General features: G+C 41.1%; 1 protein-coding gene across 2 annotated transcripts in view; it reads right to left on the bottom strand.

Moving 5' to 3' along the window:
* OSBPL11 (oxysterol binding protein like 11) overlaps positions 1–26,502 on the bottom strand; it is a 47,524-nt gene that overhangs the window by 876 nt on the left and 20,146 nt on the right. The window contains exons 5-14 of one of the 2 annotated variants that reach the window (XR_012764974.1): positions 25,406–25,588; positions 20,879–21,080; positions 16,495–16,640; positions 14,460–14,600; positions 12,414–12,912; positions 10,677–10,863; positions 6,634–6,816; positions 5,835–5,988; positions 1,694–4,451; positions 263–1,148 (exon numbers count right to left, since the gene is read on the bottom strand). Coding sequence is in view for 1 of the 2 variants with exons in the window: in XM_075429762.1 (XP_075285877.1) it covers positions 4,374–4,451; positions 5,835–5,988; positions 6,634–6,816; positions 10,677–10,863; positions 12,414–12,912; positions 14,460–14,600; positions 16,495–16,640; positions 20,879–21,080; positions 25,406–25,588 (1,773 nt within the window). In the remaining variant the exon portion in view is untranslated. Of the gene's footprint in view, positions 1–262; positions 1,149–1,493; positions 4,452–5,834; positions 5,989–6,633; positions 6,817–10,676; positions 10,864–12,413; positions 12,913–14,459; positions 14,601–16,494; positions 16,641–20,878; positions 21,081–25,405; positions 25,589–26,502 lie in introns of those variants that run through there. The other variant, XM_075429762.1, reaches the window with a different exon arrangement.

Raw genomic sequence — 26,502 nt, 5'->3', positions numbered from 1 at the left:
TCTTGCAACTCCTTCACACCCCTCTGCTGTGTTACTCAACCTGAAGAAACATGGTCAGACGGAACTGGGACCTTCACTCCCATAACCACCAGCCCAAGCCAGGCCGCCTCTCTAGCGGAAAGGCAATTAAGGAAAGGTAAGTCGCTCCTCCTGCTGAACCCTGGCCCTGTGCAAGTCTTCATCCCTCCACCCCTGGGAGAAAAAGGTAATAAAAACCTTAGCTGCTCCTAAGAAGCCCTGCAAGCCCGTACCTGACACTCACCTACACAGAGGTTTATCTTTCAGCATAGCATCGGAGAGGAATACTTCACTGGCCAGCACACACTGCATGGATCAACCCCTGCAAGAGAGGGGAAGGGGGAAAACCATACAACAGCCGCGAGCTTTCTACAGCCCAGGCTCCCCCGTTGTGGAGCAGGGAAGCAGATCTGCAGGGCTGTTTTGGTTTTCTAAAACGCACAGCTACGACAGCACCAACCCATACAAAAAGCTTTTCTTCTCTCACTATTGTTTCCACCTTTTTGAACTGTTTCCGCAGCTCCTAAATTAAAAACCTAAAACAAAACTGTCGCTAATCACTTTGGAGAAGGACAGAAGGGGAATGAATTAGGTTGCATCAAATCCAAATAACAAAAACTAACTTTGGCTACCAAGTATAAGCCTCCACCTGCAACTGTGCCCATATCTTTCATTCTCGCCAAACCCCCACCTGCCTGCTTCCTCCTCTCATCTTGCAATTTTTCCAGTCTAACCCCTTTATCTTGAAGCATATCCTCCCCAGTTCACCATAAACACCACCCTTTCTTTAATATATTAAATCACTATTTCTTTAATGTATTAACCACTGCTCTACTGTACATATGCCCAAGAGGAACAGAGAGCACATAGCAGTTTTTCTGACATGGAGATAAACTATGGGAACATACCAAACTCCTCCCAGGCTGTCCAATCTTCTCTTCCCGGAATATTCAGTGCAAAGTTTACCCTACCAAGTTCTGCACCAAGCTGTTTGGATTTAACACTGATAAATACTTGTTCTACCAAGTTCAGTGCAAGAGGCTTTAAAAGACACTCTGACCTGTTCTTCCACAGGTGGCCAGACATTGAAGGCTGCATCTCCGATTCCAACAGCTGAAATCCAAATTCCCCTGGGGAGACAGAGACTTCATCCTAGGCTTGACAGTTTGCACCGTAAATATGCCGAAAAACTTCTCAATCTATTTCCCTCCCCATGCCTAGAAACTTCAGCTCGCCAATTTACATGGTGCATTTTTTTCCATGAAAACCAAGTCAGACTCCAGCTTTCGGGATTATGTGTGAATGCCCGTGTTAAATACAAGTGACTCGTCACACACTTGGTTTTCCACGAGCAGCAGGGTACGCAGTACCTCTGAAGAGGGCCACTTCTTTAAGCTCCAAGATCTGTTTATAATTCAGGGAGCCTAAACCCACTGAGATCAGTAAGAATTTTGCTCTTATTCTTCAGTGGAGCCCAAGCAAGCCAAAAAGACAGAAGGGAACATAAGCCAAAATCCTACATTTTGCCACGCTCCCTGTTGAACACGCTGTGGTTCCAGCAAATAGCTACATAGGAAGCAGCAGCGAGCCCTTCCCTTCGCTCCAGAAGGTACAAGATGGAAACCACAGCAGTTATGCAAGAGAACCAAATCTGGTCAGAGTTAAAAATACATACGTTAGTCCGCAGGGTGCTTGCAGCTCTCAGAAGAATCACGTAAGTGTCTTGCAATTTAAGCTGGATATTCAGTGGCTAGATTTTTCTTTTAAGCTGTTTTCAACTATGTCCTTTTTTTCTAGAACTAACTAGAAATTTGCATCGTAACCAAGTCCACATCAGGAAGGCGTTCCAGTTCTTGTGCTCATCTGAGCGAAGGAAGGCTCTACCTTCTTTTCTTCTAGCAGCACCCCCATGTTAAAAGAGATCGTTTCATGTATTTTAAAAGACTACTTCTTCAGCGTTGGTCTATTTTTACACAACAAAATTAGTAACAGCTTTCTCAGTGTGAAACCACAAGCATACCAGATGAGGGTGGAAGAGAAATAACTTGACTAATAATATTATATAAGGAACACGAATGGGTTTATGGTCAACATGGGAGCTTTCCAGTCTGTTTTATAACCATCACCTTGACAAATTCCCAAATCAAAGTTTTAAGTAGAGCTCAGTGGCTGAGTCATAGGTCTGTATCTCAGTAAGTATAAGGCTGATCCCTGGAGTATGCTCAGGTGATAAAGGTTTGTTTTTTGCTCTGATCACCGCAATATTAAAATCTGGACCTTGCCGTTTAAAGCAAATCTGCCACATGACACAGATAAAACTACGGAAGATATACAGTCTTGTCAATTTATTTTCTGTCCCTCTACCACCCCAGTTTGGTGCAGGTACTGACAAACCATGGAAGGTCACAGACTGCCACCACAACTCCCATCCCAGATCCCAGAACTGGCCAAGGAGCACACCCCAAATGTGCCGCAGACCCAGAAACAAGGAGGAACTAATCCCACTGTTTTCATTTTTATTTTTATTCCTGGTTAAACATGAAAATGCCCAATGGATATCCAAAACTAACGCAACAGGATGGTTCTACAGAATACCACAAACAAGACAGCAGGGCCTAAAACATTCTTCTGCTGGAGAAGATAAGTTACTACTCAAGTGCACAGTGCCAAAATATCCTACTTCCAGGGCCAAGGAAAGCCCAGACAGACAGATCTCCAGCGTAACAGACAACAACCTACTCCTCTGGTCACCTGATCTCTCGGAAAGCAGACAGAACAAATGCATCATTTTGTAGTTTTATTATCCCCACCCCACTTCTCACAAACAGACTACGACTCGCGTTGAGATCTCAGTGCATTTCACAGAAAAAAAATGTACAAGAATCAAAATAGTTGTGCATAACCCCGTTTTTTTTTTTTTTTTGCGCAATTTACAGTTTGTGTTGAAAGTTAACGTGGTTATTTAAACCTTCTGATGCATTCTTACACTTGGATCTTCTCCATGGAAAACATCTTACCAGATCACATAGTTGTGAGTTCTCATGATGCTGGATCAGGTGCAGCCATTGCCATGGCTGGGAAGTGGCAGATAATGTTATATACACTGACTGGAAGACTATATCAGAAGAAAAAACAGAGTAAGGCACCACTGTTGGAAAAATTAAGGTAGCTTGTAGTTACAACAATAACAAAAGCCATTAAGTACTATTCTTAATTGCCAGCAATTCTTAGACTTCAATAAAATAGTTATAAAAAAAACCCAAAGGATGTTTGTACCTGAATACAGTTTCCTGATATCTGATTGTGTTTCAAATCAATACCCAGTCCTCAGCATAATCAGCATTTTTTTATGGTAAGATGAAAAACCAGGACCTACAGTCCATGTATTCACAGGTCACATTTCACTGCTTTGTTCTGAATAACACCACAGGAGAAAAACCAAAACAATCCAAAGGACAGCTTGTAACACTGATACTTCACCTCTGAGATGATTAGATGGGCAGAGAAATTTAAATACAAAATTGTACGTTTTCTGTTCATTTTGAAAGCCTTAGTCCTTGGGAAGGGAAGGTGGAAGAGGAAAAAAAAAGGCCCAACCTCATTACATTATAACATGAGAAAAATCAAAGTCACTCAAAGAGATTTAATAAAACTAGAAGTTGAAAAGTGTTCAAATTACTTCTCCAATTCAAGTCAATTATTTCAAGTATATTAAAACATTTCAGAGGAAAAATTTCTCCATGGTTACAATTCTAATTGCTTTTGCAAATCCATAAAAAAGAAAGGTAGTCTCTACATATATCCCATATTCTTCCGATGCATGCATGCGTTCTCTCTGAAGAAAAAGGTCGTCACAATCCAGTTGTTTCTTAACACTGATTTCAGGCACATCTTCCAAACACCCCTCCAGTTTTCACCAAAATGGTTAATCACTGGGCATAAAAGCAGCAGTTTTTTGTTGCTGTTGTCTACTACATGGGTACTGAGCAGGCTTCAGTTACTAAAGAGCTTGATGCAGATTCTGAAAAAAGTTCCGATGTCACTCCAAAATCCAGCAGTTCCTTCTTCTCTTAGGCAGCTTTTGCAATCAGATCTACTTAGGAGAATCTTACACAATTCAGATAAAATCTCTTGGATCGTACAAAAAACAAGTTGGTTGAATGTACCTGGCAAGTTTGTCTCCACAACTTTTTTTTTTTTTAAATAACTTTAAAGTGCCCTAGCGTATTTATTTCTTTATGCTCATTTAAACGTTCACAATTACATAAAAAGGGGACACTCAGTGCGATTACTGTGTTTTGAGAGACAGAGGAAAAGGAGAAGAAAACTGGAAAACTCATCTTAAAGCAGCTTTTCTAGTTAGTGTCCGTTTGCTGAGTTTGTGCAGCAGGGACTGTTTTCCAGAGGGGTTTATGATAAACCCAGCCATCTCCCTGCAATTTAAAGAAAAAATACGGTTATAATAAAGACAGTGTCCCAGAAGAATTCCCTTCACACAACTATTAGACTGATAGCTGAGAAAACCAGAGGGATATAGCTTGTACCTTTAACTCCCACAGACTGAGATCAACGCTGCAGGCTTCTGAGACCACTCCAGAACATGTACGGACTCTTGCTGAGCCACAGCGCTCTCTGGGAATCGGCTGCACTTGTAATTAACCCAGATGGAAAGCCACTCTTCTCAACTCCATTATTACTTTAGAAAGCCAAACAAGCAGCCAGCAGAGAGGCAGCTCTCCAGCATCATCAGCTCTAACACAGCCCGACTGCTTACCCGGAAATGAAGTAGCTCAGGATTACGTTTAAACATTTTCTGAGTAGATCTGTATCTTGGATTAGCAAGAGATTTCACCTCTTCTAAATCTAGATACTAACAACACCAGTATCTAAATCTGAGCTAATCATATTAACATAGCTCTAGAGAACAAAAAACTTTATTGGAACTAACAGATAGTCCTGAACTTTAAAAAAAAAAAAAACAGGAAAAAAAAAGAAAAAAAATCCCTTCTGAGCCTATGCTTTAAACCCTTGCTAGACCACAGATAGGGGAAGTTACATTACTGCAGTTACAGAACGCTACAGCTTTCACTACAAGGAAAATCTAAACTACTACAGCATAAATTGCAGTTGAGTCCTCCCCTCTTGCACGGGGCTCAAAGCTCTCTACGCAAGCAGGGTCTCATCATCCAGACCACAAGGAAAGCCTGTTTCAAAGTTACCACACCGCAGCCCCCAGCCTTCCCAGGCAGTCTGTAGTTCATCGGGTTAAAAGTCTTACTACATTATTATTACTACCATTACTGAAATACAGGTTAAGCCATTGAACAAATAAGCTCCATCCAAAACGTAATGTACAAGAACACAAAAAGTTCCAAGTTGAGAATGAACTCGTGTTCCCTCTTGCTAACAGTAATATCTTGGGTTCACACGCATACAACATGAGCAAAATTAGTACTACTGATTATTTTCTTTGGGTATTTATTGCTACAGTGCACTTAGACACGTACGTGTAAAGCTGTTTTCCATGTACCATGGTGCTGCGCTCGGCAAAACAAACCAAACCACAAAACAGGCAAACATTTATTTGCAAGGCAATCACCAAACCAAAGTGGGAAGTGCAGGGTAAAGTCACACCTTTACATGTTTGAGAGTGCTTACTCCTAAGTGTAACTGTACTCCTATGGATCCCATGGAGCTAAACTACAAGATCTATGGCCAAATAGTCTATTCTGACAGGACACGGACCCACACGTGCACCTGCTTTCATTATAGCTCTGCCTCTACCTTCATCAACAGCTAACTGCTGGGGAACTTACTTCTTTAAGGAAGTATTTAGTACACCAAGGTGTTTCTGTTTCAGCACGAAGCCTCTCTTCATTCCTCTGTCGTTCTTCAAGGGCTCGCTTGTGCTCCGTAGCCTTATCGATGTCTCCATCCCGCAGAGACTCTGTTACATGCTGCCACAGCCTCCTACAAAAGAAATGGCTAACTTTAGTTTCCAAAAGTTTTCCCAGCCTGCCACCTCGAACTACAGAACGGCCACACGATTTCTGTCAGAACAGGAGCGCTCCCTCTGCTTACGCACGCCAAACCAACCCAGGTCGGAGCACGACGGCGCAGCGCAGGTGGAAGAGCTCACGGTCAAGTCTCACAGCCGCGCTGGCAACGAGGAGCAGACAGGAACGGCTCTGAGGTTTTGGCTGTGCCAATCTAACGCCCGTTTGCCTACCCTGTAAAGTTGCCATGGGAGTGTTACTCAACAAGCAGTTCCATGCAAGGACCTCCCCTCTCAGGAGCTGCCCTGCTGCGTGGCTGATGGTTATAAACAAAACAAACACGGAGGCTCTATTCTAGGAGGCACTTTATGAACTCATAGGAGAACTCTGACCATGAATAAAAGAGACAAGATGTGCAGGCACCTGGCTGTTTTTGTTCTTTGCACTTTTTAATCATGCATTTCGGTTTTGGTTTTTTTTTTAAAAAAAAAAAAAGAAATTCAGATCACTGCTGCTAAGCATTATCCACAAATGTTATCTACATTTGCAAGTCTTCCCAAAGCAATCCACAGACTGCTTAGGACACAAAGGGTCAGACAACAGCAAACACATCCTCTACCTAGATTCAAAGGGTCCTTGTCTCTCCAGGGGCCGGACTCGTTTTCTTGTCACAGACAGCTTTGTCAAGTCCACGTATTTTGTCTCCCCGTTGCTGTAGGTGAACTCGAGCACACTGTTCCACTCCCCTTGCACTCTGCACACCACTGTGTTCGTCGTGTTCTGCTTCACTTCACCTGTGACTCTAGAAAAACAATTTCTGTTCTTAAAAGGCCATGGCTGAAGACACAGGAGGACTATTGCTTGCAAAATCACTCAGCTTCATTCTGAACAAGTTTGCAAGCCTGTCACAGTGTCTTGAAAAATGTTAGTTACTTGAACTGCATTTGCACAGAGAAGCTCAGAGAGCAAAGTGACTTTCACTCCTTGCTCTAGTTCTCTTCACGTTACCCAGGAAACTCCATTTTTGGCTTCAGCTTAAGCTTCCTTCAAACCTTTTAACAGAATTGAAAATGAAAAAGCAAACTAACATAGAATGGTTCACATGTAATAAGCAGTTGATCATTTCCACTTCAAACACCACAACAGATGCATAGTCCAGACTTAAAAAACACAAATTAAACTTTCTACCAAAAATGTATCACACTACCTGCTGGCACTTTACCTCACATCTTTACATCTCAATGTTCTCCATATGTATTTTTACGTTGCTCACATAAGCAGCAGACACATAAAGGCAGAAAGCAAGGCAGGAAACCAGGAATCAGGAGAACTCAGTTTCTCTCCTGTGTCTTCCACAGAAACCTTTGCCAAAACCAAGATATTTAAAATGTCTTTCTAATATGCAATATTTCATTGTGTTGCACAGATGCTCAAGTATCACCATAATTACACACACTGATGCATATTTTTCTTTTCAACATCAAGACTGCCCAAAGACCTCCCGGCACTCACTTCACCCTCAGTCCAGGAGCAGAAGCTCACTGAGCACAGCCAGGCAAGCCAATCGCCACCCTCAAACAGAACTTTTCTCCCAGAAAGAAGAAACAAAAGGGTCTGCAAACTATGCAAACAAGACTCGTAAGGTGCTGCAGTATTCACAGAGGACACTGTCTCCAGCTCCAATTAAGCTGCAACTACCCGTACAGAAGCTTTCTACAACACACCACTCCCCAGCTCCCCTTCCCACCGTTCATCAGCGCTCACACAAAGTGCACCTCACATCTCCTTTCACACTTACATTATGTGCAGCTAATAATAGCTAACTTGCACACCACTGGTTTGCTCTTACTTCCTTTGAACAAATGCATACAGAGGAGCAGAAAGCAGCTCTTCTGTGCTCCCACCTCGCCCACGCTGGCTGCGGGGCCATGCCCAAAGGAAGAAAAGAGCACAGGACACGCAGATGCCACTTCCCTTCTTCCACACACACCAGCCACTTCCAGCTGTGCCTGCACCTACCTGTCCCCCCCGAGCCTGGCATCAAAACAGAGAAATTAATTTCTTGGGTGACCAAACGAGTCTCACAGGCCAGACCTTCCATCACAGAGATGCTGGATGCCAGTCAAATCAGACCTGTGGGGAATCCCCAGGGCAAGTGGGGAAAGCTTGCAGCCAGCTCAGAGCAGGAGGCAGCAGCCAGGGTTTCTGCCACATCCCGCACAAGCAGGAGGCAGCGAGAGCCACATCACGGTCCAGCAGCTCAAACCTAGTTTAAATTTATTAGAAAGACCTTCCAAAAAAACAGACTGATAAGTATGTGCTGCTCAGGCACAGTTTTCTATTACAAAAATTTAAGATTCATTCAAGAAAACAGGCCAAGGTTGGAGCAAGATGAGCAATAAGGCACATTTACATTAAACTATTACTCTTTTTTTTTTTTTTTGTGGAAGGTAACAGGCACTAAGTTTTCAGTTGTTTCTGAAAACAACTGAAAGAGTAGGCAACAAGCAAGCAGCCTTCATCTTGTGCTGCTTTTTCACCCTGTGACTTCCACACCTCACCAAACTATCACATGTGGTGGAGTCCCTGTCCCCTCCCAAGAGATCTCTGAACAGACCGAACCCACAGAATGCCAGCGACCACCCCGTTCAGACTTTGCAGCTACATCGTCACCAGTTTAAGAGCTTAATTTTTCCAAGCATTGTGTGGTTACAACACAATACTGACATTCAGTATTTTAATATCAATTACAAAATTACTGTCTCTGCTCAGCTTAAACAAGGTTATATCACTCACTACTAAGGCGCAGTACTGAGCTGCTGCATTAAACTCCCATTGCAACCTATATTTCTTCAAGTTGCATTGCTATGACACAAAACCATTCCCAGCATTACAGATCATAATATCTGCCTGAATTAATATTAGTGATAAAAATCTCCTAGCACTTATTTGTAAGCTTAGCATGACTGATATACGCCTAGCTATTCGTTACCATGATCCTCTATTTCATCAAGCTAAAGAGGGACAGGAGCAAGGAGCCAACATTCAGCTGAGCTCTAACAACAAGGGTCACTCTACAAAAAAAAAAAAAAAATCTATAACATTGCCATAGCAACTCACTTGCGCTCTGAGTAACCATGACAACATTGCTGCTCCCCCATCAAGAGATTCTTTTGGCAATGTCTAATCATCACCACGTCAAATTTTCAATAGTTACAGTACCTTGAACAGACCTCTCTTCAAAAAGCCTCTACCTCTGTGACTAATTTCAGAGAGAAAAATAACAAAACAGTTTCCAGAATTAAACCATTGAACCAAAATTGCATCCTATCGCTTCTTTTTTATGGCACAATAGGAGCTATTGCAAAGTGGAAGATACATTGTAAGCAACAGAAACAAAAATTCAAAGGATGCATCACTTCAAAACTGTTGCAAGTGAAACATAGCTACATGTAAGCTTCACTTCTCCAGACGCCACTGGAACAGGGGAGCTGTAGTTGAAAGATAAACTCAAAGCATATATGGGAATTTATGGGGCAAAGCACTTCAAGACGGAGGTTTGGGGGGGGGGGGGGGGGGGTGCTGTTTTCCTTTAAGCAATAAATATGGCCTTACCCTACTGCTTCGGGAAAAGTGATTTAGAGGAGACTGCTGATTTTTTGCAACCTGTGAGAGCAACCCACATTTAAGAAGTTCTGAAGGTCTAGGCTGTTACATATTTTATTATCATCTCTAACACATTTAATCTAAGAAAGGTTTAAACAAGCACCATCCAGTGAACGGCTGAGAGCAAAATGCTCTGGAATAAGAGCATTATTAAGGAATATTCTTTGTGTAACTACTACTTAACCTTCTCCTTCCTCAATTAATTGTCCCTGTATTAGCACAAGGCTAATCTGCAACAGTCTTACTGTAAAGTGTCTAAACACATCAATATCAGTGAGTTTCAGAAGCTTTTGCACCAGCTGTGCAGACATTTCCTAGAATCCGCTAAAAGTAGTCCCAAGCAAGCTTTCCCTGGATCTTCTTTCTTTCATTTGTTAAGTTTCCAAACACGCATACACACGAAAAATTACCCCTACAAGAATTACCATCTTTGTCTTTTAAAATAGGTGTTTTACCTAGAGATTTTCTGTAAGTTGCTTAAACTTGAGTCATCTGTTTCTTACACAAAAATCCAAAGACCAGTAAGTAACAACAGACTGCTTACTAATGACCCCCGCAGCGCAACTACAAAGCGTGCTGCAAACAACCTGCAACCCTTTAAGACAGCAAGATCAACCTCATTTCAAACAAAGAGCACATCGGAAAAGAGGAAACCAACTTCTAACAGAAACACACGAACCTGTGGCAGCCAGGAGTTAAGCCAGGAGCTCTGTTTTCCCAGTGCTTTGAACAGAGTCAGACAAACATGGAACTTCCTTACTGTCTTCAAATGCAACCTAATTTTTCCTTGCGAATCACATGAGATGCAGTTCTTTAGTTATGATGTTGTTTATGAGCACAGTAATTACTCAAGTGTTCATAAACAGGAAAAACTAGGTTTTCTCAGACTCTCAAATGAGTATTACTCCGCATGCAGAACAGGGGAGTTGCACAGCTACAGCAGTTCTAGAGTGTGGTTTACATGGGAAAAATAGAAAAAACAAAAGGTGTTCTCACCGATGCAATTTGCCACCGTAGAAGGGCTTGGTGTGAAAGTTAATACTTGCAGAATACCCAGTCTTTGCACAGTTAATGTTGACTTTTCCTCCCAGTTCTACCCAGGGAACAGTTAAAATTGACCGAGCGTATGCACAGGGCAGAGAGAATGTGTATTCTTCCCCATGTTCCAAGAGACTTAAGAGGCCTGTGTGAAGAAATATAAGAATCCCTAAATCAGCACCATTTTAGAAAAGACCAAACTAGTTATTGAAACAGATATCCAATACTACATCCAACTACCTTTCCTCATAGCCCCTCATGCACACACACAAAAAAAACAACTACACTACCAAAAAAAAACCAACCATGAAACTGAAATTTATTACTGATTCTAGATACAAACATTTTCCTGAAAGTACAAACCTGGGTAACATGCATTCATGTTTCTTTTGGGAAAAGACATTCATCCTAACAATACTGCTCCACAAAGTACAATATCGTGCTGTGCAACATACTTTTCAGTAGTATGTAAAAGGGCTGGTCACTCTCTTACTGATGGTACTAGAGCAGGGCAACACAAGACTTATGCTGTCAAAAGCAAATAACAAATTAATATCCTGAACTGCAGATTTTGAGGAAGGCCAATATTCCTGGTTCTGTTTTTCCTCTCTCTAACACACCCTACCCTATCTGAAGGCAGGCAGCAGAGACAATCCTCCCTGCCACACCTCTCTGCCAAGATAAACCCAACTCTTTCCTGACAGTAGCTTTTGCAATAAATCAGGAATCTCATAAAAACCTAGAGTATTCTTTGGGGTTTAAGATGTGTGGGTTTGTTTTACTCCAATAAAAAAAAAAAACCCCACAAGATCTACCTCTTGCCATTACAAGAACACAGCAAGACAACCGACTTCTGCCTGCACCGACCCATGCCTCTGTGCATCTTCCATCAGTATGAAAAACGTGAGAAAGTCTGAAAAGTTATGACATGATTTGAGAAATGCCCAAGAGGAGATATTCACATCAGAAATTACCTGGTCCAGCCAAAGCATCGAGATGTGCCTCCCACATCCCCTGCCATGTACGCAGTTCACACGCACGTGCCGGGAATCCCCAGTTACTGGGCAATATACGCAGGGGCACAGAATGGGAGACGATGTCTCATCTCTCGCAATAAATACTAGTACTAAAGGGAAATTACAGTTTAAGTACAGTTACCTTTCTCTGTCCCTAAAGGATCCAATTTCTGTAGTTAAAATTAAACTTGCGTAATAAGATACATAAGTGCAATATATGCAAATTGAACAACACTCCTATTTAACAAATGTCTGATGCAAATTCGTTTGTCCAATGCTTGTAAATTGATATTTGCGAGTGTTTCCAATTACAGCGACTGCCCTTTGGTTTAAAAGTCAAAATTTTATTTCCAAATATAATCCTGATTTTCGGCAAAGCACAAACCTATCTATTTCTTTCCCATATGAAAAATTGCTGTTTATAATAAGGGCTTGTAGTATCTTCTGTACTTTGTAAGCAGTAAAGTAAGAATCACTGAATGACTGTACATTAAGGCTTACAGACCACAGAGATTACAGCAGCTGACATCTCTGCAAGCAAATTTTTTTGAAAAGTCTTTCAAAGAAAACTACTGAGTGGTATTCACCCGTGTTTCTGCCCGAGGCATACAACATCAAATGTCCTCTCAAATTAATACTTCACTTTCTAAACTGAATAAAGAACAGAAGTTACACTTACCCTCACCAACCATTGTCACTCCTATTGACATTCCTAAGAATTTACTTTTTGTCCAAACATGGGCATTGACACACATCTTTCTCTCTACACATTCAGCGTAAAACCCTGAGACAGGAGGATGGTGGGACACTTGCTCGGCTACAAATTTTACTGTATAGTAGTCCAGCTCTGTTTGGCCTTCCAGATCTTTAGACAGAGTTACTTGCTCTGAGGGGGAGTGAGCAGAGAAGTTACTGCCAGTGTCAGCGGCTACTTCGCTCTTCGGCATCCTCCAGGAGCAGTGAAATGTTTCCCCGATGATTGGATTGTATGGTTTCTTTGCAATAGCTCCTTTGCGACCTTCGTGAAATGAAGTGAGATAATACTCAACGAAGCGGATCATCCTCTCCTCGGGGGTAGTGCCATCTGTGATTGCAATGAAGAGATCTGGATGGGACATGAAGTCCGCGTACATCTCCAACAATGATCGCTTCTCTAAAATAAAAGTGGGAAGAACCACCTGAAATAAAAGAAAACCCAGAAAGCTCTAGTAAGTAAAACAGACAGACAGGCGCTTTTATAAGAGAAGTTCTCGGGTGGAGGATTCTGTCCTGTTTTGGACATCACACTTTCAGGCTGAACTTTCTCAACCCTCTTGTAAAATGTGAGCAGTGATCAGAGGCCCCAGAGAAGCAATTTACAAGGCAAAAAAAAGCCCATTAACTACTAATAGGACTAAAGAGGCTGAAAGACACTAAGCATGCCTCAAAAAACATAAAAGAGCTGCGAAGAGATAATGTGTTCCACACATCTGTGGAGGAGAAAACAAGCAGGAAGGAGCTTAAACTACAGCAAGGAAGGTTCACAGAGCAGAGGCTGGGAAAGGTTTTGTCTAATGGAGAGAAAAGCAGGCAAGCTATGCCAGTGCTCTTGAGGGCCTGCAGAGTCTCTCTCACCACAGCAACTAGGACAAGCATCTACAAGAAATAACATGGTATAGGTCGGTCCTGTACATCTGAGCAGAGGGCCTTATACTTTCCCAGTTATATTTACCACTATAAAAAACAGCAGTCCTGTCCTTTGTGGGACCAACAGCAATACTGTACAGTAAGAAGCTGTGGGTATCATCAGTCTTTTCCTTTGCTGTAGTGTCAACTAACCTCACACAACTAATTGTTGTAAAGAGCAACACAGCGTGTCTCAACCATGAGATCAAGGCAATCCGTTCAAATCAGCTGCATTCGAAGAGGCAGAGCACAGACATCAGACTCTTAAGAGATAAACAAGCTAAGCTGAATACACTTGCCATGTTGTTGCAACACCAGCCTGGAACACTAAAGTTGCTTTTCATTTCAGCACCCTGATCTTTGAGTTCAATGCGATTCTAACAACTTCACTACCTGTTTTGAAGTCAGGCTTGTCACATTTCAGTGCTTTGCCTGCTCTGAACTAAAGGCAATTCTACACACACAGCCAAAAGTCGCAACTGGGACACAGAATTGACAACTTGTTCCAACTAGGAAAGAGAGATAGATCAATTTCAGTCTTCACTGTAAGTGAAATAATAAGCCAATGAATTCCTGATTAAGCAGCAGGGGTTTAAGTTTGGCAGCAGGGCCTGTTCATAACACCTTATTTTCCAAATTATGAAATGCAGCTCCACAACACAAGAGTTTCTAGTGACCAAGTAGTTAGTGCTCAAAAAATAGCTTAAAAAAAAATTATAATACATAATTCCAAAAATATGAGATGGCTGTAGAAAGAGCATGAAAAAAGTAAGGTGAAAACACAGGAAAGAAAACAGGCCATTATAGAAAAGCCAACAAAAACATACTAGAAAACACAAAAAGGATGTAACAAAAGATGTGGCCAGTTGCATCAAAGAAAACCCACTCCCTCAGCACATTTAACTCAAAACCTGCCTCAAACGGGGACATCGTATCTTGGGACCTGAAGTTGCTACAGGCCACAATTTCATTTGAAAGTTAATATTGTTCAATACAGGAGCAGAGTTTGAAAATGGCACGTCGTTGTTACTGCAGCCAGGCTTCACGCTTAGTTACTCACTCTTGTTAAGTCCATGCCAAGTTTCAGCTGAGACAAGAGATGCAAGATAACACTGCGCTGCTCTTCCACCGCTCCTAGGTCATCTTCTTTATCATCGCAGATATCCTCCAGCTCCTCATCTGGATTTATCTCTTCAGGTTCCTGGGATAAGAGCCATAAACATCAGCTCAAAGATGTGACTGGCCAGACAATATCCAAAAAGGACTTCACATAGTCTTTTTTTCATACATGGACAGTTAAATACAAACACCTCTGCACAGAGCTACCCCTCAGACAAAAAACAGCTGAAGAATTTAAAGGGACATTAAGATAACTCAGTGCAGATTTCATCTAGAAGATTCGGGCTAAGGTTTTACAGCATCTCTCACCCAAGTCGGGGGAGATAAAAAGAAATATGACCTGTTTTCCTATAAGTTTTGTGAGGTAGCAGAATAGCCAGCATCTAGCACATACACAAAAATAGCGGAGCAAAAGCTTGCAGAAATTCCAACCACCTCAGTAACATCCCTCCACCTCCACACTAGTTCAGGCCTTCCAGTGCTGCTATCCTTACTCCAAAGGCTGTAGCAAACAGCGGCTCCTAGTCACTTGCTTACCGTCCCCCCCGACAACAAGCAATTAACAGATCTACAGGCTGGCCTTACAAGCACTAGCAACGTTGCTTCTAGTGACAATACATAACAGTGCAGGAAAAAGGCAGAGTAACTTGGAGTAGTTTTATAAAAACAATGACAAAAACCCCACACGTACGCACACTGCACGCTCTGGTTGTCTGTCAGTGTAACTAAAGCACCCAGACAGACTAGCAGAAACTACATTAGCACCGTTTTAACAACCACCATGCCACAAGCCGAAAGTGGAACGCTTCAGGCAGAAGGGATGGTGGCATTCCTCGGGCTCTGAGCAGCATCCTCCAGGGGCAAACAGCTGGAGGGAGGCAGAAGCAGAGGGGAGAGGCACTGGATGCCGCAGGAGGGCAGCAATCTGCATCTGCCCAAGCAAAGCCCTAGGTCATGGTAAATTTGTGAACACTCAGCCACCAAAGACAGGGGACCAAGCCATCACACAGAGCTCAGACCCTGACTCAGGAGTGACAAGACTAGTCATATCCTAAATACAGACAGTGATACACATCAAGCACTTGAACTGTAACTTGCCCAATTCCTTCCTCCTTCTAGTAATTGATTGATTTGAAGGCACCCGGTTTCTTTCGTTTTTTCTTTTAACTTAGTAGCAACTACTTAGATCCATTTAAAAATCTATAAACTATAGCAACTGAAAAATCTTTTCTGTTTTGGTTTTGCTATGAGATAGCCCAGTGCTGCTGCAGAGACATACAGCGGCACATTATCTTTTCACAATGATACAGTCTCATGCAACCAACTGTGTGAAACCAGCTAGTATATAAAGAATGCAGTTATGATTCTCTAGCCAAGTTAGGAGAATATGTTCTTTATCATAATCCCCGCTGGTTTTATCCTTTAGTATTTTGCACTTTAAATCAATTTTGACAGTTATAATGACACAGGCTGCAGCTGTATGTCAAATACATTAAACCATCCTAAAGTCAAGTGATGCAAGTTGCTCAGATTAAGAAAAACAGACACAGCAAGAGCTAAAACAGAAAGATGGGGATATTAAATTGCTGGAGACCAGCAATTTTGCATCTCATCTACTTAGGCAGCACTTCTTGGGTCCGTTTTGAGTGTCACGTATTCCGATTAGGTTTTTTGCACCTGAATTTCCAGTCGTTTTAGATCAAAATGCAAGGGACTACTGCAACACCACCTTGCATTACTGTCCCAATTGGTTCCCTCCATTTGACAGCTAGTTACAGAAAGCAGCAAAATTTTATTGAAAAAGCAAGGTGGAAAGTTTCATTTACTGCAGCCGCACTCGCTCTTCCTCCAACACAGCGGTTCAAGAACTGTGAGAAGAATTGTCATCAAATCATTTTCACATATTACAATTGAAATATTTGCAGACATTCCTCAAAATAATTCCCCACAGAAATGGGATGTTCACATTACCTTACCCTAGTTAGCTGGCAGGGTTCTGCAATGGACTGCTCTTCTCTGACAGATGCTGGCTTGTTTATCTCTGCTGGGAAATTCTGAGCTGCTCCATTTTTGAAGTGGTTTGCCAGAGATATCTTCGGTTCCAACCAACTGATTGTCGTCCCTGAAGCAAAAGAAAGTTTGCGCTGAAACTTGCTCATCCTCTGGAAGGTCAGTAAATAGCAGTTTTCACAAAAGAGCTATTATTTTAAGGAATAAGCTGAAAGCAGCCGACTCCTCCTGCAGCCAATCCCTTCGGCAGCCACTAAACAAACGTGGTGCAATGAGACCCCACCTTCAGCGATCATTAGCACAAACCCTGCGATTGGAGAGCTGTAATACATGCAACTTGGACTGGAGAAACTAGTTGGTGTCATGAAAGGTGTAATCAGACACTACAGGAAGAACCCAGGATCGCGGGAATGTTAAGTAACCCTTACAATTTTCTTTAACTGGTACCGAAAAAGAGCCCACTACTTATCAGCTTCTCAAACCCAGCTCAGTTTTAGACTAAAAAGAGCTAGAATAGAAAAAGTTTTGTTGCTGGTGCTTTCTCTGGAGAGGATACTTGTCATTTCTCCACTGCAAGGCGGCAAGCACACACTGCTGAATAAATAATAGTTGCTCCAAAAAAAAAAAAAAAAAAAAAGCTGCAGGGCTTGGAATGCTATTACCCACTCGATGACTCCAGCATCTCTAGTTACTCTCAGCTAATCTACCAGAACAGATCAAGTTCCTCATTAATAATACAAATGTTCCATTCTTTTTCAAAGGCTAATAAGCGTACAGGTGACTCCAATCAGTTTTTACTGAAGAATACACAAACTGACAAACCACCTGGGCTGGGCTGCAAACACAGAAGTTATGAGGAAGTCTGAATTTCTACCCCCACACAGCAGTTCTCTGTGCTTCGGAACCCACACCAAGGCAGCTCTCGTCTCTTCCTATACAATACACAATCCTCTGCTTCCAGACCTCTGTAACCTGCAACTAGGTCACGTTCTCAACCACAACAGGCAGAGTAAGCTTAATTCAGCTACACAGCAGCATTTCCACTGCGAAAATACTGGGGGCAGGGAAAAAAGTCCAGCTTTACTAATGGGACCAGACAACTTTTTGCCCAGCAAGATATAGTTTATTTTCATCAAGTCTGTTACTCATTAATTCATTAGATAGCAAGAAATGAGAATCCCTCTGCAGTTTAAACTATTTCAACAGAAGTTTCAGAGAAGTAAAAAAATAAGATGCTCAGAATGTCACTGTCACGCTTACCTTTATAAAAAGGTTTTACTTGTTTTTAAAAACTCTTCTTGAACAGTACTTGCTTTCTGAGCTGTAACTTTCAACACAACAATCTCTAATTGCACATTCTAGGCTGCAGTTAATCCACACTCACTGTCTCTATATTAACTTGAATTTAACAAGTAGCCTCCCTTTTCTACTCCCCATCAGCTACTTCCAAACTAACCTTCTTTATTATAAAGCTCTGTTTAATTTTCACTGTTAATTCCAGGAGACTTTTTTTGAAGTGATTCGAGCTACCAGTTGTGTTTTAATCTTTGTGAGTGGGCAGGATACCACACTAATACTCCTCTTCAACTGGAGGATCATACTCAGACTGGCTCTCGACTATTTCAGGTAGCATAAGCTATTCTCTTTGCTTGCAATCTCCTCCTCCCCTAAAAGTCTTCACTTTTTTTTTTTTTTTAAACAGTTGTCAGCACTTCCCCTCTGCTACAACACAGACCTCTCACTGTCAACAGTCTTCACTTTCAACATTTTTCTTCAAGAGTTGCAAATCGCTGTTGCAATTCACCTTTACGATAATGAAGTACCTTTTTTTTTTTAAATTCAGTACTTTATTGTGCCGCTTTTAACTTTTCCTAAATTCAAGACGACGGCTGCAACTTTCCTGTTCATCTTCAAGTCTGATTTATAGCATACTTTGATGCAGTTGGGCAGTATTTTCACTCTCGTGGGGTTTTTTTTTCTTTGAACAATTTATAGCAAACTGGCACTCTTACATAATATCTAATCCTTGTTTTTTAAGCCTGACAAGCACTGGCCCAACACATTCTTAGCCACCAAGTACCACTTTACCAGACCCATAAACGAATTTAAACAAAGTGGAAAAAAGTATGTTCTGTTAGACAAGTCTCCTCTTCAATCATCACTTCTTGCTGCATCTCGCTTGTGTCTAGCTGAAGTATGCTGACCTGCCTTTATAATCCTAAGAGATTAAATAGTGCTTGTATATATTTTATTAGATAGAACATTCTGTGTTCAAGATTTTTTCCCTGAATCATTTTGTATTTTCCTACACATAAATGCAGAAGTGTCTCTTGCAGCATTTGAATGAAGGCACAACCCTTTTCCTTTCTATATCAACTTCTGAAGCCTACCAAAGGCTCCACCAGTTCAACCAGAATGATACGTACCCCTCCTGAGCATGGGGGGGAAAATCTGAGCTAAACAAACTTAAAATAAAACTAAAATAAAATCCTTCAAATCCTTGAATTACAGTGTCTCAAGGAAGGTCACACCAGTGGGACAGCGGAAGGCTGCAGAAAGGCCCACGCATTCTTTTAATGGTCTGGTTTTAACTCTAGCCCCAATAACGCATCACCCAATCTGCTGCTGCTCTCTTCTCCATCCATCTCTCTACAATATCACCAGAAATCTTCAAGACTTGGACATCTTCAAGCAATGTTTTTAGATTTGGCCATTAACAGGCAGATACCAACCGAATAGCAGTCAGATGAACTGAGCTTTTCCCTGCATAGTTAAAAAAAAAAAAAAAATACAAAACCCAGCAAAAATGCTCATCAAAAAAAAACTCTGTCTTCTTCATGTGTTATTACAGTGGTGCTCACAGGGCCCTACTTATTTCTCCAGATACACTAATGGGTCAAGAAACATCTTAGTAGCACACATGCGAAAATGCCAAAACAAAAAGACTTCTGATGTGCCCCTCCCACAGTTGCGCATCAAAAATCGGAGGAAAAAGGAAGAGTTCTTTCAGTGTGAGTAACTTTGGAGTCCAGACAAAGACTGAGAGGCATCATCCAGTTTTTCATGTTTAAAATGAAATTTTGAACTGAAATACAGCAAAACTGTTAATTCATCCTATTGACGTCTTCTCTTTTAATGTCTGTGGCAATTTAAGAATCACAAACTATTTTTATACAGTTTTAATACTTTTATGTAACACAATTTCTTATCTTAGAAGCTAAACTAATTACAGCTCTGAAATAATATGCCCTGGCAAAGCAAGTACCACAAATATGATAGGAATATGGGAAAGATAAGGTACAAGTCAACTTATGAGTGTACTTTGTTACATACTTACCATATCTATCATATCTGTTGTGTAACAGAAGCATTTAAGAATCCTCAAAAGCTTTTTGCTCACAAACAGCCACAAAGTAAACACATCCAAAAAATCACAGTAAGATGCAAAAGAATTTACAAACAGGAAAGAACACATTCAGTTCCATACACTGCACCCAAATCAGGTGAAACAATTCTGGAAAGCACCTACTTGCACAGAAGTGATCAAATGTGCAGACATAGCAACGTATTTGTCTGCTGTCTGTGAATGCACGTTATTGCACACCCACCAGCAGTAGGGTTTGGGGTTTGTGGGGTTTTTTTGTTTGTTGGAGGGGTTGGTTGTTTATGAAATGAGATTTTATTTTTTTTTTACCTTTAACACATTTACATTTGCTTACAAGTCTGTGCTGGCCTCAGAATGGAATGCAACACTTATCTTAGTACATGTTTTAGACCAGGATGTTAACTCAGAATGAGAACACTGATATATAAACAGCATTATTAAAACTTGTGCAAATGTAGCACTTCGTATTTTAACGCTTAACTAGAAGTGAAAGCTACACACATGTAAATGCTTATAATAGTTACTCAGTGTGTAAAAAAAGTCAGAAATGCATGATATTTGACAGAGATGTACTGGACACCACATATCCTAGAACCTGCAATCCCACAAAATTCCCCCTCTACTATCAGTGTTCCTGAGCAGCCAGTTACACCCCAAACGCAGCCTTCTTGCTGTGGTGCCTTATGTGTTTTACTGAGCTGTGGGTTGCTCCACAACAATTAGATATTACATTTACGCAGTTGCTGCCACAGACTTCTTTATAGAATAAACAATTAAAAAAATTTATAATATGCATGGAGTTCTACCCAACACCAACAAGTCGGACTCTGGAAAAACTCAACAAGAAATCAGGCAGCCGACAGTTTTCTCTGTCCATGCGAAAGTAGATTTAGCGGAACAAGCGTTTTTGCAAAGAGGAAAGGATTCATATTTGTTATATGCTCTTTGTGAGCATCTATACCCACCTGCTGGTAAGGATCCCTTTTGTTGAGAAGCATGCTGTAACTGGAGAATATGGAAACAGTCATTTAAGCAGTTCATAGTTGCCATGGAAGTTGCTTTGAGCATTAATAGGTCTTGATCCAAGGATGTAAGGTGACCGGAGACAGGCAGGCATTCTATGCTCCTGATCAAGTCTCTCTGCTGGCCCTCAGCCTGAGACATCATCTGTCAACAAAGCAGTCATTTATCAGGTGATGGAAGTGTGTTGTGTGATATGTGTTCAGCTGCACACACAGAGGATCCCAAATGATTTTACAATTACAATAAAACTACAACGTAACACATGTACGTAAAGTTAATTTTACTTTCTTTCCTCAATGCAGCTACTGAAGAATTGTTAAACACACGATGAAATTCCCACAGCAATACATGGCACCTTATCAACAAGCAAAAGAATATCAAAGAGACTTCAAAAAAAAAGCAAAGAGGAATTTGAACACGATACTTGCTGCAGTAAATATCAAACACTTTCACGCTTGGTTGATGGGGACGGCTTGGAAAAAACCCCACACACACTCTGTGTGAGGAGTAATTAAGCTCTGTGCTCGGCATAGTCTGGAGGAGGACTTATGAGGTACTATCTGTGGATATCAAGATCTTTTCACCCCCTACAGGAAGAGATCCAGCACTTTAAAGGAAAAGACCCGTACCATAGAATGGTTTGGGTTGGAAGGGACCTTATAGATCATCCAGTTCCAACTGCCCTGCCATGGGCAGGGACACCTTCCACTAGGCCAGGCTGCTCAAAGCCCCGTCCAGCCCGGCCTTGAACCCTGCCAGGGAGGGGGCATCCACAGCTTCTCTGGGCAACCTGAGCCACTGCCTATCACTAAGTTTGGCTCAAACCATCCAGGATTCTCATTTACTGTCTGTACTGCCACCACGCTTCGGATCACTATCTCACTGTTTACTTTGCAGAGGGGAGAAGAAAAAACAGCAGGATTTTCACTTTCATTAGAACCTAAAATTACAGCTTTTCTGCTGTCATTGTCCCCCTTGCTGTCCCCCAAGCTCCCTTCCTCCTTCACACAGTGCTACGCACCCCTGCATCACAGACACTCCAACAGCACATTTGCCTGCAAGAGGCACAGCGACAAAGCATACCAGCCATCAAGCAGCACGCTGCAGTCTTCAGAAAACCTACATACTCTCCTCTTTCTACTCACAGAAGTAAAATATTGCCTAATGTTGAATCACAGGGATGAAAGCAAACTTCTATACACGCCAGTCCCTTTTCTGGGGAGGAGGTACAACAAACAGCATTACAGTAATTGGATAGCACTACTCTGCAATCCTTACGTGTTCCTGCAGTTCAGTTAAATCTAAGAGGAGATTGATTTAGCAAAGCAGAAGAATTTCTTTAAAGAATCTGAGATGCATTCATGCGTTTAACTGCTATGGCACTGCTTAGTTTTCTAATTCACCAATCCTAGCAGTATCTTCCAGATTTTTTAAATTTTTTTTTAAGTACCTTTGCCTGCAATCTCTTCCAGGAACTGCCTTTAAGGTTTTATGCAATAAATACTTAGGCAATACGTATTCATCCAAGTTCACGGTACACGGTATTTGGAACATTTTAGGGCTTGGTTACATAGTTTGCCATGGTGTGAATTTACAGAGCATTGGCTCTTTGGAAGTGGCAGTAACTGCACGCAGTCAGCCTTAACATGTCTCAAGCGCAACAGGGCAGAAAGCTCGTACAACACTTAGTTATACAGCCTTGCCTGTGCAAACACATCAGAACACGTGTGTCTGTCTTTCAGTTATGAACATGATTTAAGTCTTTCTGTGCAAGTTTTTTCCAATACTTTGAAAAACTGGTGGATAAAAAAAAAACCCAAAAAACACAGACACAGATAATTAGTTGACAAATCACCACAACCCTTCTGGTGATCTTCACTCTCGGTAATTTACTATGTGGTAGCACTCAAGCACCTCGTTCCAGGATCAGGCCAGGCAACAGGACAAACCATGTTACACTGAGCACTGAAGCTCAGACAGGCTCACCTCCCCTTTCACAGAACACACTTTGAACAGTCCTAAGTTCTTCCTGCTTAGATGCCCAGACTGGTGGGGGGGGAAGAAATAGTGCCAAGGAGAAAAAAGCACTGTGATTAAAACCTCAAAATCTACCAGAAGTACACAGGCTATAGTTCTCGCTTTGCAAACACACGCGCCTGCATTTAATGCAAGTCAGCGTAAAGATCCTCTTAGATCTTCTGTTCTGCAAGGTGTTGCAGTCAGCAGCATGACGTGTATTTGGCCAAGAACAAGGGGAAGTAAAAGGGAAAGGAACTGACAGAAGAACCAGCTACAATGCAATTCATGGGAAAATCAAAGAACAATCACCACGCAGCAGATCCTTCAAAAGAGAAACTGTTCTTCCACAGCTCCTCCAAATGGATTCGCAAATATTCAAGCTGTATTATGCTCAAGTGTAACAGGCATGCACCTGCCTTTTGTTATTTTAAGTAGTTTAACTATATCTAAAATAGAATTTAAAAATGTAGGCTTTGTATCTAATAAGCATTTTAGCTCAAAAAGGTAAGCAAACTAACTTTGACATTGAGAAAAGCAACCCTTACTGAGGATTCTTCATCTGTACAGGTCAAAAACTTTTAAGTTGATAAATAATCATGCTGCGTCACCAAACTCAGTAACAATCAAAAAAGGACATGACTAGTTCTCTGTGCTTTTTGCAATGCTAAGCAAAACCATTCCACTTTACTTCCCAGTCAGTGAGAATCCTAAATCGAGGATGCAAGGCACTGCTTCAGTGCTCCAGCTCACACAGTCTCCTCTGATCTCTCTCAAATTTTAAATGCCATATTGCCATTTGAAAAGTCAAAAAGTTAAAAAGCCATTTCTGAAGCATTACCTTACTTAAAGGTAGCTTCTCAAACACCAAAATACAACAACAGATAAAAGAAAGATAAACTGCTAAGGGAGTTGTTAGTATGAACTGTGTAAACATTAACACCACATTCTGTATTGTTGATATTTTCATGCAGTAGGTAGCAAAGTGCAATTACTATTTAAGTTTACCACGTGCTGTAATTGTCATAACATGCTAGTAAGAAGCCTATCACAAGTAAGAGGCAACTTCACGAATCAAACTGAAAAGCAAGTACACGCATAGCTTCAGTTTTAAAATGAATTTGAAAGAAAAGCTTCTCTCTCAGTAGATAAACCAGAGGCACCAGCTCATACACACAGAAGCCACAGGATGTCAGCTGAAGTTTTCCTGGGTACCTCACAGGACTTCACAGGTCTTTGCATTAGCACTGTAGGAGACTTTACTGCTGTTAGAGAATATTAATAGGATGGCAGAAGTTTCCCTTTTGCAGGACACCTGCAAGAACAGTCTGCTGTGGACAGAGATTCACAGATTCCAAGAAGTCTAAAGACACAGTCACCTCATCTAGCATACTGAATAATTATGCCACACCACTTGATTTAAATCAAGGAACAATGACGATGGCAGCACACCATACCAGGGAGAGTACATTCAATACCCATCTACGGCTTCCCACTGATGAACTTAACACAACGCTCAGCCACATATTTTAAGGTTAATGATGCTCACGATATAGAGCACTCTTCTGTCCCAGTCTGTCTAAGTTCAATTTCTAACTACTCACATTTCCTAGATCTTTATTTACTAACTTTAAAAGCCCTCCCTTAGAAACTTCCTTTTGCCTAAAAAAGGTATCTGACTAATTGCACTGCCAACATTAAAATACTCATTAATATCAATGCCACTACTAAGTAACACAGGGTTGTAACTCAGCAACAAATTTTGATTTAGTATTAGCTTTAGATTTGCATGATTTGCCCTATAAATATTCACAAGTTAAATCAAGTAGTAGTCAGTCCGTTCTGTCAGTCAAGATGGAAAGGTTATTATTTCTGGTTTTTTCTAAAATACACTACACCTGAATTTGTAGTGGAAAAAAGCATACTTCTGAATTGCTTGCTTTATTTTGCTCTCTTTTCAGTCACATCCATCCCTAGACAACTTGTCCACATGAATTAGCATGCCAGAAAGTGGTATTAGTATTCTTAAATGCCAACTGTGACCAATTTCTCCTTAGTCATAGGAGATACAAGCACAGCTTAGTCAACTCTTCCGTAGCTTGACACAGGAAGAAAACAGTGCACGATATAACAGTATCATAGTACGTGATATCATACTTCCTTAAGGATATTCCCTCATCACCTGTAGTGCTAGGACTTGCAAGGATGAGAACATGCAAAATTCTACCTTGAGCATCAGGATATTATTGCAGAGTACAAAAGCCATCAAATACACACCACTTATGTCTACAATTAGCCAAGGCAAGTTACTTCTCTTCACACAGCTATGCAGTAACAGCTTAGGACATGCAATTCACAGTATAGCCAGCTAAGAACAACGGGTTTCTTCACAATCCTAAAAATAATAGGACAGCGCTTTCAAAAGATTATCAGGTAATTTAAGGCATACAAACCTCTCTAACATCTACAAGGTGATCTGGCTGCATAATAGGAACTCTTTTTCCAGCTGGCAACCGGTGATGTCCAACATTGAAAAAGGAAACTGCATTTTGACTGGGTCGTCTTTGCACACCAGGAGAGTTGGCACTTCCTTGAGATGCAAGAGAGAAGCTGCGAGATTTCAGAGGAGGGTTGTTCTAGTGAATAAATAAGCAAATTGAGAAACATTTGCAATTAATTCCTAATAACCAGCAAATATTCTAATTTGAAAGATACAGCAGAACAGTTTAATCCTTAATTTTTTTTATAGAGCAAGGACAGATGACAAAGCCCTAATAACATATTGGTCACAACTGCTAAATAAATATTTTGCTCTATCTGCTGATGGTTACCCTGTTTTATAATCTCATTACGAACAATCTGAGAAATGAGATGGATCAATATATATCACTTCTGACTTGAAAGTTAGTCCTTGATGTGTAACAGTACTAGAGACTGACTCCTAACACATCCTGCAAGGATAGAGCTCACATTTAAGAGAACATGATTTTGTTTAGAACTATTCATTGACCTTTTCTCTTACAACAAAGCCAGCTACAATATGTTGATCTTATATTAAAAGCCAGGTTTTATCCAGGTATCAAAATACATTTTATGGTAATCAGGAGGTTCTATAAGATACACTATATTCGCAACCACCACACGGTTAGCAAATGGAAGCAACAATCCTCAGATACAGTATTGATGACTTGCTTCTCAAACATGGGAATTCATCCTAAATGTATCTGTGGGCTGTTGAGTGGTTTAAAAAAAAAAAAAAAAAAAGGTTAAAATAAAAGGAAGCTCCCAAAATGGAACTGCTTCAGTAACACTGTTTAAAAAAAAAAAAAAAAAAAAAAAAAAAAGGCAAAACCACTGGGAAATACTGGGCTAATACTCTGATCTTTCAGCTCTGCCTCCTGTTCAAACACCAGCTCACCAGTGCCTGCTCAGGAAGGACCATCGAGCTCTTCAGAGGCAAACTGACTTCACTTTGTATCATTCCTAAAGCATATTTCTATTACAAGTCAGCTATTACTCAGAAAAATGTTTCTCGACATAAGTTTCAAGC

The sequence above is a fragment of the Opisthocomus hoazin genome, chromosome 9 (genome assembly GCF_030867145.1).
Source record: "Opisthocomus hoazin isolate bOpiHoa1 chromosome 9, bOpiHoa1.hap1, whole genome shotgun sequence".
Classification (NCBI taxonomy): Eukaryota; Metazoa; Chordata; class Aves; order Opisthocomiformes; family Opisthocomidae; genus Opisthocomus; species Opisthocomus hoazin.
The sequence above is the reverse complement of the archived record's forward strand: the minus strand, read 5'-3'. Positions and strand labels throughout refer to the sequence as shown.